Source organism: Triturus cristatus, chromosome 4_1, assembly GCF_964204655.1.
Source record: "Triturus cristatus chromosome 4_1, aTriCri1.1, whole genome shotgun sequence".
Classification (NCBI taxonomy): domain Eukaryota; kingdom Metazoa; phylum Chordata; class Amphibia; order Caudata; family Salamandridae; genus Triturus; species Triturus cristatus.
Window position 1 is genome coordinate 1,143,547,129 of NC_140585.1, and position 26,024 is coordinate 1,143,573,152.

At 48.7% G+C, this 26,024-nt stretch overlaps 1 protein-coding gene across 2 annotated transcripts in view; it reads left to right on the plus strand.

The window, feature by feature from the left end:
* Positions 1-26,024, plus strand: part of ATP13A1 (ATPase 13A1) — a 412,373-nt gene that overhangs the window by 66,039 nt on the left and 320,310 nt on the right. The window contains exons 3-4 of one of the 2 annotated variants that reach the window (XM_085654252.1): positions 11,819-11,970; positions 25,800-25,872. In XM_085654252.1, coding sequence (XP_085510378.1) covers positions 11,819-11,970; positions 25,800-25,872 — 225 coding nt within the window. Of the gene's footprint in view, positions 1-11,779; positions 11,971-25,799; positions 25,873-26,024 lie in introns of both variants that reach the window. The other variant, XM_085654251.1, reaches the window with a different exon arrangement.

Here is a 26,024-nt window from a genome sequence, read left to right on the forward strand (position 1 = left end):
AATGAAATGTTTGAAAATCCCTTCTTTGTAGTAAATTAATTTCATCAGCTGAGGTTCCTACACACTGTGGGCAGGTAGGAAACGTTCGAAGAGTAGTTGTTTTTGTTACATCTCTTTTTATTCTGTAAAGCACTTCTGTTTTAAATCAGTGATATAGTTATAATGAATTCCGCCTCTAATTGAACGAAAGCTAACAACTTGAGATTTGCCCTGATCCTCACTGCTCCATTGAGAGTTTCAACATGCAGATTTGACAAGCTTGCTTTAAGTTGTGTTCCTGCAGGGAATGCTAACTTCTGAAGATTCTTTCACACATTTGTCGTCCTAGTGATCTTATGAAGAATCTGTAGGGTTTACTAACTCGTTGTGATCGATAAATTGGAGTTAGTTTATAATAATTTGATTATGTTAATTCTTGTTGAATAGTTCTCTGTATAACTTATTTTTTGTTTGGAAGTGCCTAACAGTTCTAATAGATTTGACTGGATGAGAACTATGGAAACAAAACCACTGAGTGTGAACCTCCTAGTCATGTCCTTTCAAATATGCGTCACATAGGCACAGGTGTTTAACCAATTCTGAAAGGAGGAACTACATTCTGAGGCATCCTTTTGACGCATGCGAAAGCCTGCTAAGTGCCTCTATTGAAAAGCTGCTGCCGACCCATTCCCGCGTCTTTCATATGTGACTTGAAATCACAAAAACAAACAGTAACAACAATGTGTGTGTGTGTGTATATATGTATATATGTGTGTATGTGTATATATAATATGTATATAGATATATATATCCTACTGGTCGCCAGTAGGTAGTTATAGTTGGGACCTATTATCCATAGGAAATCCGCAACATTCTATTTCGAATAACTTTGGCGCCGGTTGACGAATCTTTGTGAAATTTGCAAAACTGGTGGGGCGCTCCGGTCCGCTCCTATCCCGAAAGTCTCGGGGTGATTCGTCAAGCAGGGGCCGAGAAAAAAGGGGACGGTCCCAAAACGTGTTTTCCACATGCAATTTTCCATAGGAACATTTAATCGCAGCTACACCTCGAACTGATTAACGGAATTACACCAAATTTGGCAAAAAGATAGCCCTTGGTTCAGAGTCGTGACTTTTTGTTTAAATTGCGTACATCTATTCAGTAGTTCCTGAGAAAATCAAAAGTAAAATCACATATATATCTGGGCAGAGCCTAACCACACATCTCATCATGAGATCTGATTGGCTGTCAGCACTTCATCCAAGAAGTGTTGGAAGCCATCTTGGGACCAATATACATGATAGCACCTCATTAAAAAGCATTGCAGTTAATAGCAGGTTTTAAGACTTTAGTTACATTATAAATCATTTGTTGATGGTACCATGCTCATTTTAGGAACTGTGGTGTGTTCGAAGGTGACTTTACCATGTGAAAAGCCTTCTGCTGGGATATCATGTTTCATGTTTGAGAGAGAACTATTTTCTCATGCTTTTCCCACAGAGGTTGGGAAGGTGATCTATTTTCTGTAAATTCACATTATCTTTCTCAGTCATGTGAGAATGAAGTCTGACATTCTCAGTAAAACACGTACATCCAACAAGGGCAGAGACTGTCAGTTGATTACTTTGTGTTCTACTGCAGCTTCCCAGAGTGTTCTAAAGAACAACTAGAGCGCTAACAGTCCTACTTATGATAAACGTATGGCACACCTGAAGCCATCTTGATTGGAATAAAGTGGTAACTCTTAAAACATTTAATTTAAAAAGGAACAAAATGAGGGGGTTCATTTCGTCATAGAAATTATGATTAGTGCTGCAGAAAGAAAAATTAGGGCACATTTTGAGTGGCTTCTCAAATCCTCTTCCATTTCATTAAAAAATTCTGACATGCAGACTGAAACATGCACTTTGAATACCAGCAGCAGACTTCCCTGGTGAGAAGTAGCTTTACTGCAGTGATCTAATGAGCAACTAGAGTGCTAACATTCAGAATTTATGGCAAATGTGTGACACATCTGAATGCCTTCTTGATGGAACCAAAGTAAAAACCTGAAAGTGTTTCCTACTGAGGAGACTGTAGTAAATGAGGAAATTAGGATAACAAATAAGTCTCCCAAGATGGCCACCAGAGACAAAAGAGCCCAAATGTAGCACACATCACCCAGATGTAGCCCAAGTATAGCCCATTGACAGAAGTGTGCCAAACACTGTTTATTTTTTGTTTTTTTGCAGTTTTATATAGTGCAGACTTGTCAGGTATTGGAGTGCTTTACATGAGCATTGGTTACATCACACAGGATCAAATTCATTTTGGTTGTAGACATGGGGAGATTAAGTGATATGACCAGAATCACAGAATGTCGGGCTGAAGCAGGAACTCCAACCTGGTTCCCCAGTTGCAAAGTCTGCAGCTCTGGAAGTAACACCACATTCTCTCCCCTAAGTGCAACATTTAATCAAGTGGTCAACTGGATAAAAAAACAGAAAGATGACAAATAATTTAAAAGTGCTTTGTCGCTATTTGAAAACTCAGAAAATATGTCCTCGTTTTAGTTTTTTAGAGCACTAACAATAAGTTTGATGCAAATAAGACCCTCTCATATATGTAATTTCTAAAGGAAATGCTCTAGGTATTACAGTTTTGATTACATCAAGATGACGTCAGGCGTTCCACACTTTTTTAATAAATATAGAATGTTAGCAATCTAGTTGTTCATTGGGATACTGTTGAGAGGCAGAGGCCAGGGGCACGGACTCTGAAAATTGAAGGCAGGTAGGAGGGTGCAGAGGCAACAATTTGACCACACTGGGCAGGCAGGAAGGGCAGTGGCAGCACAACAGACTATGGAGGGCAGTGGAAAGGGGGGCAGGGGCAACAAACCAACAATACAGGACTGGCAAGAGAGGCTGTGGCAATATAATAGACCATTGTGGGCAGAAGGAAGAGGCAGTGGTAGTACAACCATACATGCCAACAGACCCGATTTCAGCCAGGAAACATCCAATGGTTTTTAAGCTCAAATGGGCTTTATTTGATCTGTCTCCTATCTACAATCTCCTCTTTTTCAATGTAACTCAAAGGGGAAAATCAATACCCCAGTTGTTTTTCAAAATCTCCCTCTTACCAAGTTCAAAATGTTCGCAAGTATGGTACATTGGATCATGGTAGGCAGGAGGAATTGGGGTAGGGACATGGACTCGGATAACAGAGGACAGGAGGGACATGGAGGGGTGCACCAAACTGACCCTACGGGACAGGCATCAGGGTTTGCAGCAGCACAATACACCACACAGGGCATGCAGGACGGGAGTGCAGCACAACAATCCATAGAAAGCAATAGGGAGGGGACAGGACCATGCACGTGGACAACAGAGAACAGAGGGGAAAGAGGCAATGGTAGCTAGCTGACAATAATGGACAGACAGGAGAGCTGCAGCATAACCGACCATAAAGGGCAAGAGGGACGGATCAGGGGCATTACAATGGAACACACAAGCCAGGAGGGAGGGAATAGGGGTCTGCACATGGAAACAGAGGGCTGGGGGCAAGGGGGAAGGGCAGGAGCAGCAAGATGACCATGGAGGTCAGGCAGGATGGGCACTAGAAACAAGACACACCATGGAGAGCAACAGTGAGACTATGATGGCTTACACACAGACCATGGAGGGAAGGTGGGAGGGGCCATGGCAGCACAGAAGACCATGCATGGCAAGCGGGAGGGTTAGTGGCAGCACAATGGCTATGATGGGCAAGAAGGAGGGTGCAGGGGCATGCACAAAGGACCATGGAGGATAGAAGGGAGGGTCAGGACCTGGGCACAGACAAGAGAGTTCAGGGGAAGGGGGCCTCACAACAGACCGCGCGGGGCAGGCAGGAGGAGCAGTTGCAGCACAACAGACCAGGGAGGGCAGAAGGGTGTGGCAGTAAAATGGACCATGGAGGACAGGAGGAAGGGGATAGGGGCATAGCATATGGACAGGCAGGGTGGAGGAGGCAGGGACAGGTTCTAGTCATCTGACAATGCTAGGCAGGTGGGAGGGGAGTGGCAGCTCAACAGAACACTCAGAGTAGATAGGAGTGGCAGCTCCATGGAACATGGTGGGCAAAAAGGATGGAGCAGGGGCATGCACAAAGACATCGGAGAGCAGGGGGAAGGAGAATAGGGGCAGCAAGCTCAGCACATAGGCTAAGCAGGAGGTCAATGATGGGCCATATAATTAGCAATGGAGGGCAGGAGGAGTGGACTGGTACATCATGCTAAATGGGAGGGTAGTGGCAGCACATCAGACCATGCATGGCAGGAGGGAGGAGGCTAGTCCATGGATTCAGACAGAGGATAGGGAGGAGGTGGATGGGGCAGCAAGCTAACTGTTCAGAGAAGGTGGGTATTAGGAACTTTATTGTTTTTAAAATGTGTCTGTGCGAACTACTTAAAATATGAACAAGTATGCAGCATAATCTCACTTTTATTCAGGAAGAAGAGGACGTTTGTGACTGTGACTCTGGGCTCACTTGCCAGAAACACCCCCTGACCCTCCACCCCCCATTGCAAAATGTAATGCCTGTGAAAAGGGTAGGTGGACGTAGTGGTGTATAGAACTTACTCCTGAGAGCACGATTGAAAATGAAAACTAGATATAGTGTATGGTATGAACTATGCACCAAAAAGTGTGATATAAGATGAACCGGGGCATGAAATTATAATATGCAATACATTGTGCGCAATGACAGATTCATTGGAGAGCACGAGATAGCACAGGCACTAGCGCATGCTACGCAATATGCACCTTGGAGTGTAATACGCACAGAGCAGTGTTGTGTAACCTAACTAGTCTCTAAAGGTATAATATAAAATATGTGCTGGGGAGTGTAACGTTGCATATGCACTGTGACAAAGATATGGATCCCAGATTGTAATATGTATTGCATAGCGCTGTGCGTTATAACATAAGCGTTACAACAAACAATTGATGGACGGAATGCTGACAATGCAGACATTCTCCCCCAGTCAAGAGATCTGGGTTAAATCCATCGTTCTTTTGCCCACTACACCACCCCAGTTTAGACATGGCCATATGCAAATCAGTCTTGACCCTGTTCCTCATGGGAACAGTCCAGCCCGAACTGCCAAGCCATGTCTTCCCTGGACCGGAATCAAGCATCCTAGGACCGGTTTCTGGCTATCAGCCGTCATCAGCCAGGATAGCTTGACTCCAGTGGCGTAGTGAGCACGGGTCCCACGTCTGGGAATACCCATCCCACTTAGGGCGAAAAGCGTTACAACAAACAATTGATGGACGGAATGCTGACAATGCAGACATTCTCCCCCAGTCAAGAGATCTGGGTTAAATCCTTCTTTCTTTTGCCCACTACACCACCCCAGTTTAGACATGGCCATATGCAAATCAGTCTTGACCCTGTTCCTCATGGGAACAGTCCAGCCCGAACTGCCAAGCCATGTCTTCCCTGGACCGGAATCAAGCATCCTAGGACCGGTTTCTGGCTATCAGCCGTCATCAGCCAGGATAGCTTGACTCCAGTGGCGTAGTGAGCACGGGTCCCACGTCTGGGAATACCCATCCCACTTAAGGCGAAAAGCGTTACAACAAACAATTGATGGACGGAATGCTGACAATGCAGACATTCTCCCCCAGTCAAGAGATCTGGGTTAAATCCTTCTTTCTTTTGCCCACTACACCACCCCAGTTTAGACATGGCCATATGCAAATCAGTCTTGACCCTGTTCCTGAAAGCCCGAAACCGGTCCTAGGATGCTTGTTTCCAGTCCAGGGAGGACCTGGCTTAGCAGTTCGGGCTGGACTGTTCCCATGGGGCACAGGGTCAAGACTGATTTGCATATGGCTGGGTTCAAACTGGAATGGCATGGTGAGCAAAAAAACGATGGATTTAGGCCCAGATCTCTGTACTGGGGTGAATGTATGACATTGTTCTGCATTCTGTCCATCAATTGTTGTTTTTGCACGTGCGTTATAACATAGGCATCGAGGAAGGCACGTTAGATGGGGCAATATAACCCGTGCGAAGGCAAGTGTGGCATGACATATTCACGGGGTGGTGTTAGAGTGCACATGGGCTAGAGAGTGTCCTAGCATTCGCACTAGCTGGTGGAATACAACACAGAGGTGTGTGGCACTCAGCGGGCACTGCTGGGTGTAACACAGCATTGGGCTCAGCCAGGAGCACGCTGTGACTCTCGTGAGGGTCGTCTCCTTTCCAGAGAGTAAAATAAAAAGTATTACACATCCGGCGGTGGATGTGTGTTCTATTAACCGTGAGGTTTTTTTTTTGCATAGTTTGGTCGAATTTTTGTCGAATCCCCTTTGAATGGCTTGGTGTGCATGTGTATTAAATGTGCCCGTCAATAGCTACCCATGTTTGTATAAATAAACGACAAGGATGTCTACTTGGAGAGTACCCACCGGCGGGGGTGCCGGGATTAGGCACGGTAGGGTGTCAGACACGTCAGAGCTTCACTATCGGAGTAAGTACGTTCCACGTGGATTCATTGTATGCATAGTCGCCTTTTAATGAATATCACGCAAATCGTCATGATGGGTACATACGGTTTGTCCAGCATGTCCTAGGTGTTTCTATAAATATATATTTTTTTAAAATAATAAAAAACGAAGGCCGGCCCCGGGGGATGGGGTCCCTGGGGCCATCAGTGGCCTGAGGAGGGGGGCAACGGAGCCCCACTCCTAAAGAATTAAAAAAAAAAAAAAAAAAAAAAAAGGCCATGACCCGGGGGTGAGGGGTCACCGGGGCCGATTAAGGCCTTGGGAGGAGGGCCACGTGGCCCCCTTCCAAAATAATTTTTTTCAACAAAAAAAATTAGGGTGCAGGCCCTGGGGGATGGGGTCCCCAGGGCCAAATAATTAGAAAAAGTGGGGGCCACACAGCCCTCCTTCTTAAAAAAAATAAATAAAAGACCGGCATCGCGCCGGAGGCCACGCCCCCTACTTGTAGCACTCTGCAAACACGCCCCCTGGCCAGTTGTAAGTTGGGGAATTAATTCCCCTTCAATACTGAGGGTCCGTGAGGGCCAACTAGCCCAACGGGTATCTCCAGTATGCGCCAGGGAGCTGCGTTGCAGACAGGTGTTCTGAGACCACGCCCCTTTTTACACCTCTATGCAACGCAGCTCTGTGGTGCTTACTGGAGGTACCTAGTGGGCTAGTTTGACCCTAGGGGCCCTTAGGATTCAAGGGGACTTAATCTCTCAACTTAGAATGGCCACAGGGCGCGTTTACACAGTGGTGAAGGGAGGGGACGGGGCCTGAGGTGACGTGTGCAAACACGCCCTGTGGCGCGTTTTAAGTTGGGGAAATCATTCCCTTTCAATCATGAAGGACCCTGGGGGCCAACTAGCCCACCAGGTGCTTCCAGTAAGCGCCACTGCTCTGCATTGCAGAGAGGTTGTGCAGGCCGTGCCCCTTTTTTACACCTCTCTGGGTGTTCTGAGGCCACGCCCCTTTTTACACCTCTATGCAACGCAGCTCTGTGGTGCTTACTGGAGGTACCTAGTTGGCTAGTGGGACTCTAGGGACCCTCCGGATTCAAATGAACTTAATCTCCCAACTAAAAACTGCCACAGGGCGCGTTTACACAGTGGTGAAGGGAGGGGACGGGGCCTGAGGTGATGTGTGCAAACACGCCCTGTGGCACGTTTTAAGAGGTAGTTTTAATCCCCTGCCCTATTATGTACTAGGGGCTTACAGAGGAGGTCATGCTAATCACAGGGGGACCCCAACGCATAGTGTTCCCTAGTGTATGTAGGTGTTTTCACTGTATTCTGAGTGTCTTTTAACATAGCACTGGCTCTAGGACTGGTTAGTCAGACTCAGTTACCACCAGTATCCGTCTGAAAAAGTTGAGGGTACAGGATGATTTTGCAACAAGGCTTCTTTCTGCTCTTCTGTTTGTTCTTTCTGCACGTTATCCTTCTTCCTGCACTTTTCTTAGTCTTTGAGGACTTCTGTTGCTTCTTTCTGCATTTCTTGTTTTTTCTTTCTGTGCGTTTTTTCTTCTTTCTTCACATGTCCTATCTCTGTAGGCATAGTTAAAAATTAGCATTTAAAAAACCTTCGAAATTCACTGAAAAAAACATAGGTTTCAGGCACGTTATAGTTAGGAATTAGCATTTAAAAAAACCTTAAAAATTAACTGAAAAAACCATAGGTTTCACGGGCGTTGTAGTTAGCTGGACTTTTCACTCGTACAAAACCATTGAAATTCCCCCATTATAGTTAGTTCAGCTAACTATAACTTGCGCGCCCGCAATGCACTGCTGATGACGTCACATATTACATCACTCATGACATGGTCAGTGACATCACTCATGACATCACTGATGACATCACTGATGACATCTCAAATGACATCACTGATGACATCATCCTTGCGATAGTGGCAGACCTCCTCTCCCCCTAATATAACCTTTGATACACACATTCAAAAATAGAAACTAAAATTTTCAAAACAATGGACATACCAATACCAGTTACAACAACCGATTCAGTAATTCTAAGATCCACATACACATACACTGATTCACCAACAGTCCTATACAGTCACTCATACATGTACTCACTCATCATATGTACTCATACACCTATACATCCTGTTACACAACGCCACTCATCCATAGACTTACTCACACACATAGTCACTCATGCTAATAAAGAATCAAACATCCATTTACTTGCATATACAGTTATACACACACACCACCACACTTACTTCTAACAGAAACTTACACATACTTAGTGTTGGACCCGTCCTCGTGGCGTGACCCCTCCAGACCCGTAGCAACACCAGACTAACCTCTACACCCCACACGACACTGACTAGCGTAGCCTACCCGACCCAGAACCCAGGGTTACCCACGTCCTACCCTCCATCTTCCCGACACCAGGCATCCTTCCCCTTCCATCGGCCTCGCGGCCTCCAGTGACCCGGCCCAGCACCCCAGATGGCCGCCCTCGACCCAAGCACAACCCCGGCCTAGTCGCGCCATGCCGGCTGGGGGGAGAGAGAGCTCCTGGTGAGCAGGAGAGGGAGGAGTGGTTTCATTCACACCTGGCCTCCTCCCAGGAGATGGTTTCGATCGGCCCTCCGGCCACCCTGAGGGATGGCTCCACGCCTGCTGCGTGTCTGGGATCCCTCCCGAACCCGCTTTGAAAGGATCAAAGGGCTGCGTGGCAGGAACCCCCAACTAACGACCCCCAGGCGCTAAGACCCCTGCCCGTGAGGGCTCCGGACATCAAAGAGGAGTCACCCTATAACAAGGGGCGCTCTGGGACCCTCGGCAGTTGAACCCTGGAATGAAACGACCCCTGCTGACGTGGTCGCGGCTGAAGAACATCCTCCCAAAACCCGACGGAACTCTTGGAACCTCGGTGAGCCCTGCAGACAGCGTAGCGGCTCCCCCTGGCAGAGACTGACTTCTGCCTAAAAACATCCGAGCCCTGCTGACGTGGTCGCGGCTCACCTTGCACCCTAGAGAACTCTGAGCCCTGCTGAGCGACTCGCGGCTCCTGGAAGATTGTCCGACCTCCCACACCCAGACTCGAGCCCTGCAGATTTGGACACACTCAAGAGACATTCCGGTCCGGCTGGGCCCCAAAGATCGTCTCGTATCCCCCGGCTCGAGGATTGAGAGCCGTGCGCCGGATACGCTCCCGCATTGACCCAGATCCTAAGACTGTCCCGCTACCCCTACCCCAACCGAGACTTTGTGATCCCTTGCTCTACTTGTACATACGCCTCTGCGGATCATAAAGATCCTGATATTTCTAGATAAAGCATACATACTCCAGAATCTACGGTGTGGTGTCTGTGTTGCCTGGTGCTAAATCGGCGTGTACGATCCTCGGTACGAGACCCAGCCCTGAGGGGGTCTCCGGCCAGTGCTCGGTTACTTCTCCCGGAAGGGTGGGGCGCAGGGTGGTCAGGTACATATTCTGTCCTTCCCTGAGGCTAGCCCTTCTAACACTTAGTCTTTTAAACAATCACTTATAGAAACACCTACTTATTCATACAGGAACTCTTCCAATCTCTCACTCTCACATATACTCACTTATATACACCAATAGTCACATATACTAGTTTAAAACATGGGTAGTTACTCATAAAGACACTATTGAGACAGTCATTCACTCACTAACACACCCATGCACACACTCATCCACCCATACTGTCCTGCACACATGCGGTCTTCAACACATACAGTGAGCCACTCATTCATGCACCTATGCACTACGTAATACCCCCCCACCGAACCATACAGACACTCCTACTCAAAAAACCAACTAATAACCTATATACACTCATGTAGCTACTCACCAACCCATGCAGCCACCTGTACACAAAGTGATAGACTGATACAGATATTTACATAATTAAACATTACTCACTAAGCCATGTATTCACTAAGATACACTTAATCAGTCAGTTATACAATCAATTTTTCAAAAACAAATCATCCATTTAGACACTTGTATACCCATTTATTCTTCCATCGACCTTGAGATATACATATATAAAACATATGTAAATTTCAGGAAAACACACATTCACTGGGTGATGTCATCAGTGATGTAATATGTGACGTCATCAGCAGTGCATTGCGGGCGCGCGAGTTATAGTTAGCTGAACTAACTATAACGGGGGAATTTCAATGGTTTTGTACGAGTGAAAAGTCCAGCTAACTAGAACGCCCCTGAAACCTATGGTTTTTTCAGGGAGTATATAAATATACTCATTTTTATTGTTTTCAGAATAAAAGAAAGTAGAACGTAAGACAAAGTGAATTAATCAAACGCTGTAAATGCAGGTGAACCATTGACATCATCACATTTGGTGATATAAATATGATGGGGTACGGGGCTGGCAATATGTTTCCTATATATCCGCAATCTATAAATGACACTCTGTTTCCTGGTGAAATAAATCAGTCACTTCCCGTTATGGGATTCTTGCCGCTTTACTAATGCTCTTGGAGACCATCCTTCACCTATGTGCAATTTCTGTCGTGCATTAAACTTTGGACCAAACCGACTACACACATCCTGGTAAAATCCCTTCTCTCCATCAGCAGTCGTACATGGAGATGTGCAAATTCACCCTATATATCCAGTATTATAACCGTTCTGAGTGTCTAATGACCCAAGCCTGGCCTTTATCCATGGGCTCGGGGGCAACTCAGTCTGAGGTAATTTTTTTTGTTTAATTAAAATTAAAGATGGGTGCACCTGCAATGATCAGTAAATTTCAAAAGTGAATATCTTTGTTAAAAATACAGACGGATCGGTCAGGGAGTTAATAATTCTGATGCAAAAATGTGTGACCTGATGGTCGGGTGTTTAAATCCTGGAGTTGGCTTATTTAGTCTTCCATTGTTCCAAAGTCTATAAACGAAGCACATTTGTTTTTGATTTAGAACACATTTTATTTACAGTGGTAGATACTTTCAGTTGGAACGGAGTGCTATGTTAAAAATTCACTATTTTAATTGCACACAATTCAGACAAATTACACGCCTACCCCCATATTGTAGTTTTTCTCCCGCACAAGTTTGCAATTGATTTTACGCCATATCCCTTAATGTATGTATGTCATTTATTTATTTATTTTTTACTCTTGTTTAAAGTGTTTTTTTTTGGTTTTTTTTTGTTTTTTAAATAAAGGCATCATGTTGTCAAGAGATTATCTCCTTGCATAGTGTACGGTTTTTAAAAATTCAAATTATTAATTTTGGTGTTATGGACCCTCCTTGTAGGAGGAAGATGGGCAGGACATTCTGTCTTTTGAATTTCAGAAGATCAAGTATTGCTACGAGAGGGAGGAGCGGAAAGCCTTCATCCCAGTGGCTTTCCCTGTTGAGTATCCACTATCCCATTACCAGAATGCAAAAGGGTATCAGGATGACACTGACCTCAAAACTGCTGAGAAGAAGTATGGGTTAAACAAGTAAGTGCTCTGGTTTCACATGCTGGCTTTCATTTCATTTTTGTAATTGTGGTTTTAGTGCCTTATGGCTATTTTTCTGAGCAGTTTACTGCATATGCAAAATATGATATCGTAGCAGCAATTAAAGGTGAAAACACGAATACATACATTTTTATGTCACTCGAATTTAAGCATTGGACATGTGGGATTAAGCAAGACGTTTCTTTCATTTTACTTGTGTTTAACACGTTTGATATGGTAATATGTGGAATTGTCCATCCTTCTTGATTAATCACTGAGGAAATTGTCTTTGTAGTGCTGGGTTTGAGATCTAGTCTCCTGGTTTCACGCTTAACAATTTGGTCATTAGACCTTGTCTCACCTCCTCATCCATCATCTCTAGGATTTACCTCAAGAACTGTGGAACGTGAATAGCATAATATATTATTTAAAACTGCAAAAACTTAAATTTGGCAGCACTCGAAACAGGACTGACACTCCCCAATAGTCTTCAGCTGTGGGTTTTAAGTGAAACTCGATTCTGTAACCCTCGTATTGCATTCTAGCCTATGTGGTCCATCTTTTGGAACGATTAAGTTCTTCTAGTGGTGCAAAGCTTGGTAACTATTAATTTCTTTCAATGTATAATTTTCTTAGCTTGCTAACTATTCGTTGTAAATTTAATTCTTATACAAAAACAGTTTTGGTTAAAGTTTCCCCCAAAGATGAAGTTATTTCATACTCCTCCTCTTGAAATGTTATGTTAATTTGTAAAGCGCAACCGTTACCCTGGGGGTGTCCTGGCGCTAGTTACTTTTCCTACTGGCCTTTACCAAGAAGAGTCAGACTATTAAATGGCAGTGGAGAAATTCTAATGGTTAAACAACCAAGTCTTCGGCGCCCTTCTAAAAGACAACCGATCCGGTGCATTTCTAAGCTGAGCCGGAAGATCATTCCACGCCTTAGCTGCTCCGAATACAAATCTTCGGCCTCCCCAGGAGACCTTTTTTATCTCCGGGACAGTCACCATTTTAGCACCTGAAGAGCGTAAATTTCTTGTGGGTGTATACCACTTAAATTGATTCTGTAAATATTCTGGACCAACCCCATGAAGTGCTTTAAAAATGGTGCTCAAAGATTTAAAGAGTACCCTCTTCCTAACAGGGAGCCAGTGTAACTTTAGAATTTCCTTGGAAATAGCTGCAAATTTAGGGACCCCGGTAAGTAGTCTGGCGGCTGCATTTTGAAGCCTTTGCAATTTATTCAAGGAACGTTCCTGAATATTTAAGTAGAGGCCATTACAGTAGTCAGGCTTTGACAGCACAAGGGCAGTGACCACTGTTTTCTGACTCCCTGCTGGCAAGAACGGCAGAATCTTCTTCACCGTCCTCAACACAAAGGCTGTAGAAGAAGAAACCAAATTAATTTGGGCACCCAAATTCAATTCATCATCGACAATTACTCCCAAATTATTTACTTTCTGAACCGGGGACGGGAGTTTCCCCATAGTAACAGGCCACCAATTTGCATTCCAAAAATTGGGGATGTTTCCGAAAATGATCACCTCTGTTTTATCAGAATTTAGCTTCAAGCAGTTTTCTGCCATCCAGCCACTCACTGCCATCATGCATTCATGAAAGCAGTTTTCCATGCCCCCTCCAATCCTGGCCGAAGAGATACCACAATTTGGGTATCATCGGCATAGGATGTAAGATCAAAGCCCAAGGTCTTAATAATAGGGGCCAGGGATGAAACATAGACATTAAACAGGGTCGGGCTCAATGAAGATCCCTGTGGAACCCCACAGGGCAACACAAATGGCCTTGAACAGTGCTCACCCATGGAGACCACTTGAGATCTATCAGTAAGGAAGGATTTTATAAGATTCAAGGCCTTGCCCTGAAGTCCGCATGACCTTAACCGGTCCACCAAAAGCTCATGGTGGACCGTGTCAAAGGCAGCGGACAGATCTAATAATATCAGGGCGGCCCTTCCACCCAGATCAACTCCATTGTATCCTGTTGGTTAAAGAATAAAATTCAACCTCCCTTGCATCAAGTGCACAGCAAGTTGGAGCAAGTTCACTGCAAAAACTCATCTCACTGCGCCCTTTCCGTGCCCCTTTGCTCCAATAGTGCCTGTTTGACCTGCCCCAAAGATCACAAAGAAACCTGCAGGAAAGTTATTCATTGTGCTGTTACTCCTGCTAGATGGCTACGTAGATATCAATTTACGATCTGAACCAAGCCATTCTTCCTCAGGAAAAATCTGAGGTTATTCAGACAGTACTTTAGCTTTGTTAGATGCCACAAGATTTCTTAGGCCCCTACTCTTACGGTTCTGGGCCCATTTACCCTATACCAACCTTAGGCAGCCTGTCATTCAGTCACAACCCTCCTCCCCTTCATTGGGATAATTTGTATCATCCAGGGCATATCCTGTCAGTCTTTCTTTTTTTTTTTTGTAAATCTTTTTATTATTTTCAGACAACAAAAACACAAAACAGGTCACACAAGACAGGTCTCTTTCATGCAGTGCATCTAGGGTGACGCAGCACCGGAAACTTATGAGGACAGTCCAAAGACCAGGCTAGCAGCCCGAACCGGCCTGCAGCCTATGACGTCCACACTTTCGAGGCCGGATAGGCGGGCCCGCGGCGGCTCAACTATATCCCCCCGGTATGCGTTCCAAAGCGACCACACCTCCTCCCATTTCCTGGGACACCCTCGTGCCGTGTATACCGTCTTTTCCTGTAGCATACACCAGTCCATATCGTTCTGCCAGTCCCTCAATTTCGGCAGGGTCGATGCCCCCCAGAGGCGGGCTATATTCCTTTTGGCGACAATTTGTCCCAGTGTGACCCATAGTCTCCCCCGTTGGGACAAGTCCGTGGGTTCCCAAATGTTCAGCAAACCTCTCTTAGCCTCCGTGCGTATCTCAGTTTCCCACACCTCCCCCATACAGGACACCACTCGCCTCCAGTACCGCTGTACCCCCGGGCACTCCCATAGAATATGAAAAAAGGAACCTCTCTCTCTCCACACCCCCGACGGCACGGCACAGTCCCTCCCCTCCCCTGGAGCCTGGTGCAGGAGACATACACCCTGTGCAAAATTTTTAACTGCACCAGTCGGAGTCTAGCTGATATCGCTACTTCCCTAGGAGACCCCAGCGCGGTAATCCACTCCTCATCATCAATCTCCAGCCCGTCTGCCACCCATTTCGCTTTCAGGGAGTCTAGGGGGTCGGGGGGTTATTAATCAGTTTTTTGTATGTGAGGGAAATGGCATGCTCCGGCATGTGGCCGTCCAACAGCCTGTCCTCAAGCGGGGAGGCCTGCGGAGGTCGGGTCCCCGGAGGGATGTTAGCTCGAAGGGAGTGACGGACCTGGAGGTACCTGAAATATTCTGTTTGCGCCATGTCGTAGGTGTCCTGGAGGTAGGCAAATGGTCTGACCCCCTCCGGCCCCCAAAGGTCCCCCACCCGGGAGATCCCAATGAGGTCCCAGTTACGGAACCCCTTCGTGTGCCTCAGGCTGCCCAATCTCTGACGCCCACAGGGGGGTGGCCAGTGTAAGTGTGTTAGCCCACCCCAGCGCCCGGTGCGCGGTGTGCCATATTTGAACTGAGTGTTTCGTTGGCCCCGTGAGGTGGAACTTGCCCGGTCTAGAGTATAACGCAACGTCATAGTTCCCCCCCCTGGGAGCAACCACCTGTCCATCCCATAACCCGGGTCGTTGCCGTCGCAGTATGTCCCCTGGTTTATTGCTGACAGGAGGGCGGCCCAGTAGTACTTGCGGATATCCGGGAGAGCGATCCCCCCATCATACCACCCCAGGGTGAGCTTCCGCAGCGCTATTCTGGGCGCTCCCGACCATAGGAGGGCCCTCTGTGCCGCCTCCACCGCCGCAAAATACGAGGCAGGCACCAAGTCTGGATGGTTTTGGAGCGCATACAGAAACCTAGGGAGGGCCATCATTTTGAAGAGGGCCGCGCGGCCCAGCAGCGACAGCGGCAGCCGTTGCCACGAGGCTGAGTCACGCTGGAACCGTTGCAGCGGCGGCATGAGATTCCTTTCAAATCGGAGGGCTTTATCCAGTGTGACAAACACTCCGAGGTATCTAAAGCCCTCATCCGCGATTGCTAGTGGACAGGTGTCAGGCATCCTGGGGGGGTCGCCGTGCAGAACATAAAGGACGGATTTCGCCCAGTTGATGCAAAACCCAGAATTCTTCCCGAAGCTTACAAGAATATCCATCACCGTCAGTATAGATCTCCGCGGGTGGGAAAGATAAAGGAGGATATCATCAGCGTAGAGCAGGCGTCTTCAAACTGTGGGGCGCGACCCCCAGGGGGGCCGTGGAGTGATGCAAAGGGGGTCGCGCCTTCCCAGTCACACTTCTGCCCAGGCCCAAGGGCTTCAGCCATCCCCCCCCCCCCCCCCCACACTTCCCCCGTCCTGTGTCTCAGCCCGTCCTGCTGCAGTGAAACTTGAGCTGCTGGGGGCTCAGCTGGGCAGTGTCTGGATTCCTATCTCCGGCACCCCCGTGTTTTTTCACAGGTCTTTAAAGACCATTTGCATTTTAACATGCCTTTGTAAACTGGTTACAGAGGCTTAGGTTTTTTTGCTGGTTTCAGTACCCCCTGGGTCCCCACTGTGCCTATTCCTTACATTTGGATTTTACATTCACTGCTGTAGTGTGAGAATGCATTTCATGGAAAGGAATACAAAGTTGGCTTCCTGGGGGCGCCGTGTGTGAAAGTTTATTGTGCTTTTGAAGCACCTGCTGCAGCGTTTCTTTCCCCGCAATTACCAGGCCTCACATAAATGTCAAGATAACTTGTGTGATTAATTATCTTCCCGGAGAGAGATCGGAATTTTGTATAGTTGAGGTTTTGACTTAGGTGAAGTTAGTGCAGAGGGTTACTATGCCTGCTGCAAAGAACGTGTACCAAGTAGATTACAGAGTGTGTATGATGTGAAGAGATCAGCAGGTTACTGCTTTCTAAAGAGACATCCTTTTGTTACTTGCAATTTATAACTTAAAGTCCTAATATAGAATAGTGAGCTATTAACTTTCATCCTAGAACAGCATGCACACTACAAAGAATACATTATTAGACCATTGATTAATGTTGCAAAAAGGGTTAATTTGGCTAGCAATCAATTCTTATTATTAAAGGAAACTCCCAACTATGCTGTTTCTTTTTCGACTCTTAGTTTGTGCTTCTCCACACCAAGCACTCTTGAACTATACTGCCTACCAGTATGGATGACATGTGACTCCTATACTTTTAGTCCTTTGGCTTATGTAACATTTCCTATACACTGATTTACACACTTATGATTGATTGTCTCTGTGTAATGTGTGTGTGATGCAAAGTGCTCGGACACCCTACACTGGTATGAGTGGCACTATATAACTAATTCAATGCATCTGAGAGTGTGGGGTTATGGAGACTTGGTCACTGTTAAAGGGTGCTAGTGAGAGAATCCATGGTGGGGGTGGTCATTGGGGGGGCACAACAAACATTGTCGCACAGGGCACCACCAGCACTAAAGCCGGCCCTGGGAAGTATGCACAGATAAGCGCTGAAAATACCGCTTTAGGTGACTGCTTTTTTTTGTACCGACTGGGCCATCAAAATAATCTGCTGGTAACCCTAACCATAGGACTGGAAGTTTGTTGCAGGATCAGCACATTATTTATTTCCTTCACCCTCGATCCCCGATTAATGCCGCAATAGTTTAACTTAGATCTTAAAGTCTACGCCCCCGTCAATAACATGCTGAGTTACTTCATGGGTCTGGGAATGCACCCTGCATTCAGACAACTCATTCCTCATTCTCGCCCTTTATTGTCACGCTCACCTTGCACGCACAGTGATCACAATGCACTCACACTGATCACCATGCACTTGCACCATTCACCCGCTCACCTTGCACTCAGTGATCACTCTGCACTCAAAATGCACTTGTCCTGCTCACACTATACCTCAACCTGCAGTCACACGAGTACACTACTCATCCTGCACTCATGTGACACTTCACTCACCTGTCCCCCTCACTACTCAATATGCAACTCACTCAAACAAGCCCATCGGTAATCATACATTCATTCATCCCATTCTGAACTTGCATCCGCACCCAAAATGAGAGAGGACAGCAAGGGAGTGAGAGAATTTGATTGAAGAGGTCAGGGATGAGGAGAAATGTGAATTGCCGAAGAGAAGTGTGGACACGCAAGAAGTGAGTGTGATCCAAAGGTGAGGGCTTCTGTTAGAACAAAGGGGAGATGTGAAAGAGGAATGGGGCGACTGGAGAGGTGTAAGATACAAATAGACAAACATTTGAATGAAGAGACGAGGTGAATGAGAAGTGCTGAGGGGCACGGGAGGTGACGGGGCCAGAGAGGCCATGAGATAAATGTGAGAGACTGTTAGAGATGAGGGCAGTGAAAGGACAGAATGGCAAGAGGTGATTAAAGGTGTAGTGAGAGGTTGAATGGGGAGAGTTCAGAAGTTGTAAAAAGGGGTGAAAGAAAATGACCTGCAAAGTGAGAGGGATCCGGGCTTAGGAGAGGAGAGAGGGATGGAAGGGAGGGGGTGAGAGGAAAGCTGCATGGGTAAACGGCTTGACTCTACACAAAACCGCCAGGGTTTTAAGGGACCCCTGCTTCTTCCGGTCAGGGCCAGGTGAGCTTCTAATGTGGCAGCACGTATTGCTGCAGAGTGGAAGGCCCTTCACAAAGGTTGACTTGAAATCTTTCTGATGATAATTGCTGTATTTTGGTTATAAATGGGTACTGATTGGGTGAAATCTTTCCTCAGCGTTACTGTGTGTAACAAATATCAAAATAATGAAGCAATGCTATCCCAAAATACGCGGCATCACATAACTTCATTTACATTTTCATCCCACGCAATTTAGTCAACAGGTTTAGACATTTTTGTCAGGAGGGGGTCCTTACGCCTCAAAATGTTGACAGGGGGTCTCGGCATCCAAAAGTTTGAAGACCTCTGGCGTAGAGGGATATTCTGTCTTCCCATCCGTCCGCCCACCGTAGCCCCGTGAGGCATCTGTCCTGTCGGATCCACGCCGCCAGCGGCTCGAGAGAAAGCGCGAAGAGGAGAGGGGAGAGCGGGCACCCCTGTCTGGTGCCCCTCTCCAGACCAAACACCTCAGACACCCTGCCGTTAACCACTACCTGCGCCAGTGGCTCCGTGTATAGGAGGCGAACCCATGCCATGAAGCGCGGCCCAAAACCCAGCTTTCGGAGTACTGCCATCATGTAGGGCCATTCGAGTGTATCGAATGCCATTGTGGCATCAAGCGATACCACCACCGCGTCCTCCCGAATCGTGTGGCACCTACCCAGTACCCCGTGCAGGCGGCGGAGATTGAGCGCCGTGTTACGGTGGGGCATGAAGCCGGATTGGTCCGGGTGGACCAGCATGGGGAGGACTGAGTGGAGCCTGTTCGCAAGAGTCTTGGCAAGTATTTTCGGCTGTGCGTTCAGTAGAGAGATCGGCCTATACGAGGAGCAGGCATCCCTGGACCTCCCCTCCTTGAGTATGGCCACTATGGTGGCCACGCGTTGGTCACGCGGCAGTATCCCCGCCTCTACACTCTCCTCGAACATTCGGAGGAGATGCCTGCCAAGGACGTCCGGCTTCAGCTTGTAGAGCTCGATAGGCAGACCGTTGGGGCCCAGCGCCTTCCCCGGGAGGAGGTCCAAAATCGAGCGCTCCAGTTCGGTCGCGGTGAGAGGGGCTTCCAGAGCCTCGCGGTCGGCATCTGACAGGCTGGGCATACGAATATCCGCCAGCAAGTCGTCTGAGTCTCCCTCCGGACGGTCCGACCCTCTACTGTATACCCGTCGGAAGTGCTCCGCGAATTCCGCGACAATCTCTCTGGGCTCCGTTACCGTATCCCCCGCCCGTGTCCTGATCTCCGGCACCACCGTTGCGGCCCGCTGCTTTTTCTCCAACCACGCGATAAGTTTGCCTGCCTTGTCTCCGCTGGTCGTATATCCTGCCCACCTTGTGCTGAATGGCCGCCTGGGCCGCGTGTGTTACCAATTCCTTGTATTCTGTGGTTTTAAGACGCAGCCGGTGGTGTACACCCTGCTCCGCCTCCTCACACGCGGCCTCTTCAAGCGCTCGCAGGTCCGCCTCAGCCGAGGTGATCTGCGCCTCTCGTTCCTTACGGCAGCCGGCAATAGCCGACCGGACCTCCCCCCGCAGCACCGCCTTGAAGGCCTCCCACAGGGTGACTGCAGAGCTCGTCGACCCAGTGTTGAGCTCAAAGTAGCGCTCAATGGAGCTAGTCAGCTCTCTTCGCATGTCCTCGTTCCGTAGGCGCCAAGCGGGTATGGGGAAAATACATCCCTCCCTTCCACCCCCTAGCTCCGCCCGCACGTACACTGGCGAATGGTCAGATGCCCCGTGCCAGGAGCGAGGCCTCCCGGATGTGCATATCCAGCTGCAGGGAGGTCAGGACATAGTCCAGCCGAGAGTAAGAACGATGCGGACCCGAGTGGAAGGTGAAGTGTCTACTCTCAGGGTGCATCAGCCGCCAGGCGTCCGTAAGCCCGAAGGCCTCGAGGAAATCCGCCAACCACCCCTGCCCCGGGGGGGGTCACCCTAGGCGGGTGCCTGTCCAGTGTGCCGGAGGCCACCGCGTTAAAGTCCCCCCCCCCCCCCCCAACCATCAACTGTCCGTCGGGGAAGGAGAGCAGAAGCTTACCCAGGTCTGCGTATGCCAGCGTCTGCAAGCCGGGGGGAATATATGTGGAAACGAAGTTGACCCGCCCACCTCCCCGACAAACCCGCGAATCGTCCCAGGGAGTCTATTTCCGTGCGGTCAATTTGTAAGGACCGGGAGCGTCGCAGCAGGATCCCCACTCCCCTCGAGCCAGAGGTGAAGCCGGAGTGCACCGCTAGGGTATATCCAAATCTATTGAGGGCCTGACACGTGTTTCCCATCAAGTGCGTTTCCTGTAAAAGCACTACATCGGGAAGGTGGCGTTTGATAAACTGCATAACAATAGTACGCTTGAGCCCGTCCCCCAGCCCATTGACATTCCAACTAAGGAGCCTAAGGCCCTCCCCTCCACTACTAGCCATAGTCCCTACAGAAGATCTCCGCCCGTCCCCGTGCCCCGGCGCTGTCCGCCGTCCCCCAACAACTAGCAATGTGTGACCATAACAACCATACAACGTCCCCCCCCCCCTCCCACCCACCCCTCCCCGCAACCTTCTGCTGTGAACATCACGATTAAGGCCAACTCAAGAGGCCCAACTTCCGGCGTTAGCCATAACTCCCCTGCAGCCCCTAGAACCGTCCCCCAAACAAAACCCCCCCACCCCCCTCCCTGCCCCCTGCTCTGCGGGCCTGAAACTACCCACTACCCCAATTAGCAGAGCGCCTGCCGCCCAGCCCAACCCGGAGAGAGTAGCCACCCTCCCCGGAAAAACTCTGTTAGGGAAAAACTGAGGCCGGCGCCAACTCTAGCCACCGCCCACACTATGCTGCCCGCAGTAGAACACCATGAAATGTGCAAGGCAATTTTAGGTACCAGCTCAATGTCATTGAAAAGCACTAAAGAGAGGGGGAGGGGAAGGGATTCCCAGCCATCCCACCTCCCTGCCGCCCCTCCAGGTCCCCAGTTCTGGTCACATACTGTTCGTTGCGGCCTGCCGCCGTGGTCAGAATGTTCAGCGCTTCGTCGTGTCCGGAGGGGGGGGGGGGGGAGTCCCATCGTGGACTGTTCGATCTGGACCGCCACGACCCCTGGCTCTGTTCCGCTCTCCCCACTCCGTTCTCTAACGATCCAGGGGAAGTTTCCACCACCCGGGGCAGGCGGTCCCGGTCGCGTCCGCCGCCGGCGCCGCGTCCAGCCACTCCCGGACCGCCTCCGGCGAGGTGAAGAAGTGCGACTTGCCCTCTGCGATGATCTTCAGTTTAGCGGGGATGAACATCATGTATTTAATCCCTCGCTCCCTAAGCGCCGCCTTGACGCCCAGGAACGAGCGGCCCTCCTGCTGTACCCGGAGCGTGAAGTCAGGGAAGAATCTGATGGTGGCCCCCTCGCGTTGGAGATCCCCTTTCCGTCTGGCCTCTTGCAGGATGGCGTCCCGGTCCCGGTAGTTCAGGATCTTCGGGATGATTGTCCTAGGTGGGGCCCCCGGCCGGGGCTTAGGGATCGGGGCCCGATGAGCCCGCTCTATCGTGAAGAGCTTCGAAAGCCTTCCGGGCTTCAAGTGGTGGAGGATGAGGTCCTCGAGGAAGAGCTCCACACTGCCCTCCTCCATTCCCTCCGGCACACCCACGACGCGGATATTACTTCACCTCGCCCTCCCTTCTTGGTCCTCAAGCCGCAGAGCCATTTGCCGGTTTTGAGAGACTAGCTCATTGATGTGGCCCTCCAGTCGCTTCTCTGCTGTCTGCAGGGCCTTAATGTCCGTCTCGTTGGCTTTCTACCGCTCTGTAGTCCTTCCGAGATCCGTGCGCAGTAGGTTGACCTCGATCGAGATCTTGTCCATTTTGGTCTCCAGGTTCGTTCCCAGCGTCTGGATGGCGGCCATGATGGAAGTCAAGGAGGGTTCCGCTTTCTCCGCCGTGGGATCCGCCGTCGCCCCGGGGAGCGCCGGACCAGCGGGCACTGTATACTTGTCCAGCTTGTTAGTTTGCGAGGGTTTCCCCGCCTTGGGGCGCATGGCAACAGTATCTCGTCGCTCCGTCAAAGACGTGCCCCAGTCCGGGCGCAAGCCAGGGCCCCGGGCTTCGCGGTGTGTCCCCCTGCCGCCCGGGCCAGTGCACCGTCGCCTCTTCCACGGCCGGCGTCGCACTCGTGGCCTGACCAACAGTCGCCTCCCTGCTCCGAGCGTCGGCCACTCGTGCCCTCTGTGCGCGCCAACCTCCGGCGTGAGTCACTCTCCGGGGCCCCCAAATGGTGGGCGCTAAATTGCGGGATGGCTGTTCCAGTCGCGCCTCGCCCAAAGCAGTCCTCTGCCTCCGGTCGGTGCCTCCCCGGCAGCCTTATTCCCAGGGTCGCAGCTGCCCACCTAGTTCTTGTGCCAGGGCCTACTCACTCTCGTCCCGGGCCGGGCGTGGGCTCCTCATTCGTGGGGTCCAGTACAGGCCTCACCCCCGCAGCGACCCCGCTGTCTCTGCCTCTGTCGCAGCCTGGTCACACTGTCTCGGAGCACTTCAGGGCCCGAGCGCCAGGGCCACGGCACTCTCCTCGCCGCTCCCAGTCCGGCCCCCGGTCCAGTGTCGGGCCTGCCACGTGCCTCCAGGGCTCAGCGCCGCGGAGGCAGCCTCCCCCGCCGGATCTCTGTAGGCTCGGCCCCTTCGCAGCACAGTATCCAGGCCTCACGCTCTCTCACAGCAGTCAGGCCGCCTCCCGCGAGCGCGATCCAGCCGCGGCCCCGCAGGCGAGACAGGCCCCAAGCCGGGACCTCGATCGCCCCCTCTGTCCTCTGCCGAGCGCGCCCCCCTTCAGGAAGGCGGCGCGGCTGCTCCGGTGCCTGCAGGGCGGATATAGAGGCGGATTATACGGGCAGCACAGGTAGCTCAACAGAGCTCACGAACTAGGCGGCCATCTCCGTCGGCGCCTGGCCACGCCCCCCTGTCAGTCTTTCTTATAGAAATGATTGAGCATCTCGGATAAAAACTCACAATGCCCATACCACCCAAGGCTGCCTCAATTAGATGTGTGCTGTCTTGCATAAATTACTCCATTGTCACACTGAGACCAATATTTTTGTTGGTGTTAGAGTGGAAATAACGCGCCTTGTGTGTGAGAACAGTCGCCAATATTTTTCTCCTGGGGAGATGATTGGAATTCCTGCATGCCCTCCAGTTAAAATGTTCATAATAACTCCTGGATCAGTTTGTCCTACATGTTTTTAGTTGAAGCTGCATACTTGGTAGCGCCTATGCTTTAGTGAGCACAAAGATGTCATGCCATCAGTACAAAAGAGGCTTTTTCTGACAGAGCTTGAGTCACCACACACTCTATTGTTCAGTAGTTGGGGGTGGTCCTCACCCAAATATTTCTATGCCTCTGTACAGGAGTACCAAGTCTCCTCTCTCCTTTCTCCCATCAGAAATATTTCTTGAGCAGTTTCCCATTTGTCATTGGCAGTCATTTGTCAACAGAAGTAAAATGCAGTAGTTTAAGCACTAAATCAAATATATACAAGTTTTTTTTTTTTTTAGCATTTTAAAGTGTTAGAAGGGTCTGCATTTTTTCCAGTTTTATCTGAGCTTTGATTGGTGCCTTCCTGTTGCCTTTTGAAACGGATGCATTTTTCTGTCCCACCACCCCACCCCCTCCCCCCGAACACAAGTATGATTTAGTCTGACAGTGCACCACATCACTGAAAACATTTGGACATTCATGAGCGTTGACAACAGAAAATGCTGACGTTTGTTAAATTCTGTTTAGCAGTGTGTTTTGTGTGCGCTTTGTATCCCGTTGTCTGATACTGGGAGGAGAAATCCGTCTTCCTAGTTGAGTGAACATTTGCAATAGTAAATAAAAAAAGACTCCTATTCAAGTAATTCTCTGGATTTGCAGAAGAGAACTTAAACCTGCTGTGGGTTGTTTCTAGTCTTTCAAGTTGGAGTTTTGAGCGCTTCGCTGTTTATCATAAAATACAGGAAAGCAGGGATAGGTTATTAGTACAGTGAATCTAGCTAGTGAAAAGCACTTTGTTGGCTCACAAAAATCAGAATGGGTGTAGGGAATGGGTTCTTTGAAAGCTTTGCATGGATTTGTCATGATTGCCTCGAAACGTAATTATAGACTTTTTGTCTGATGTACTCCTTATAATCTATCTTAAATCTTATTTTAAAGATCCCACATTTTTAATAGAGAACAGACCTAAGACCCAGACAGAGTAAATTATTTTAAGCAGAATCTCTCAATGTATGGTCACGTGCAAGTTAGGAAATAAACTCTCATCTCCTGGTTCCCCACTTTAGCTTGTTTGCCTCCTACGAGATTCAGGAAGGTCATTCTGTGCTTGGGATCTGATGAGACAGCAACAGATTCCAAAAGCCTAGTTTCAGCATACATATAGATATATGGGATGTGTACCTATTGGTCAGATAGCTGGACTCAGACTATGTTGGATTTAGCTGTTTCATATGATGTGCCCATCCTTTGCGTCATTTGTGTGTGAACTATGGCTATTATTATACTGGGAAATAGAAAAATAAATTCTCCAATCTGGTTCTTTAAGGAGCCTTATTTTTATGCATGATCACCGTTCTGAAGGTGAGAAAATAGTTTCAAAGGGCTGCGCCTGCTTGAAAGCCTTCTCGTGGATAATCCGGAAATTGGTCAAGATAGTTAGCAAATTTCACTCCAATCTGCATGTTTTCACTTAGTAATAAAGTCCTTTCATCTAAAATGTGTGGGGGGTAAGCAAATTCCAAGAGCTACCCTTTTGGTGTAGAGAAAAGGTACCAGTACAGAGTGCATGATGCACACAAAATAGGCTAATTTTGGTAGTTATACTGCCACTATGTATTCCCTGTAAAATAATCCACTTCTCTCCCTCACATTATATCAGTGTTGAACTGTTGCCACAAGTCTAGTTATTCAGCAGAAACTGGGTAAGTGCTAACTAAGAATGTGATGTGTGTTCTTAGTCTTCCAACATAACCGGTTGCTGGTGTAGTGTTTTGGGGGGTGATCTTCCAGAGTAAAATATGAAGGCATGGCATCTTCAACTGACCATGTCCTTCACATGCCTTTTGCATCTGTGAGAATTCACAGGGCTATGAATACACATAGAACATTTACAGTAACATACACCATGCTTTTTCCATAGGGCTGAAATGGTGGTCCCAGAATTCCTGAAGCTTTTTAAGGAAAGGGCTACGGCACCGTTCTTTGTCTTTCAGGTAAATAATTCAGTATTTATTTTCTAGAGCATTGTTACCATATTAATGTCATTGATGTTTGTGTAACCTTTAAAGAAAGTATACCCTGAAATATTTTGGGTCTTGTCAAGATTCTTTGAGTAGACAGAACAGTCAACGTCATGTGAATGGGC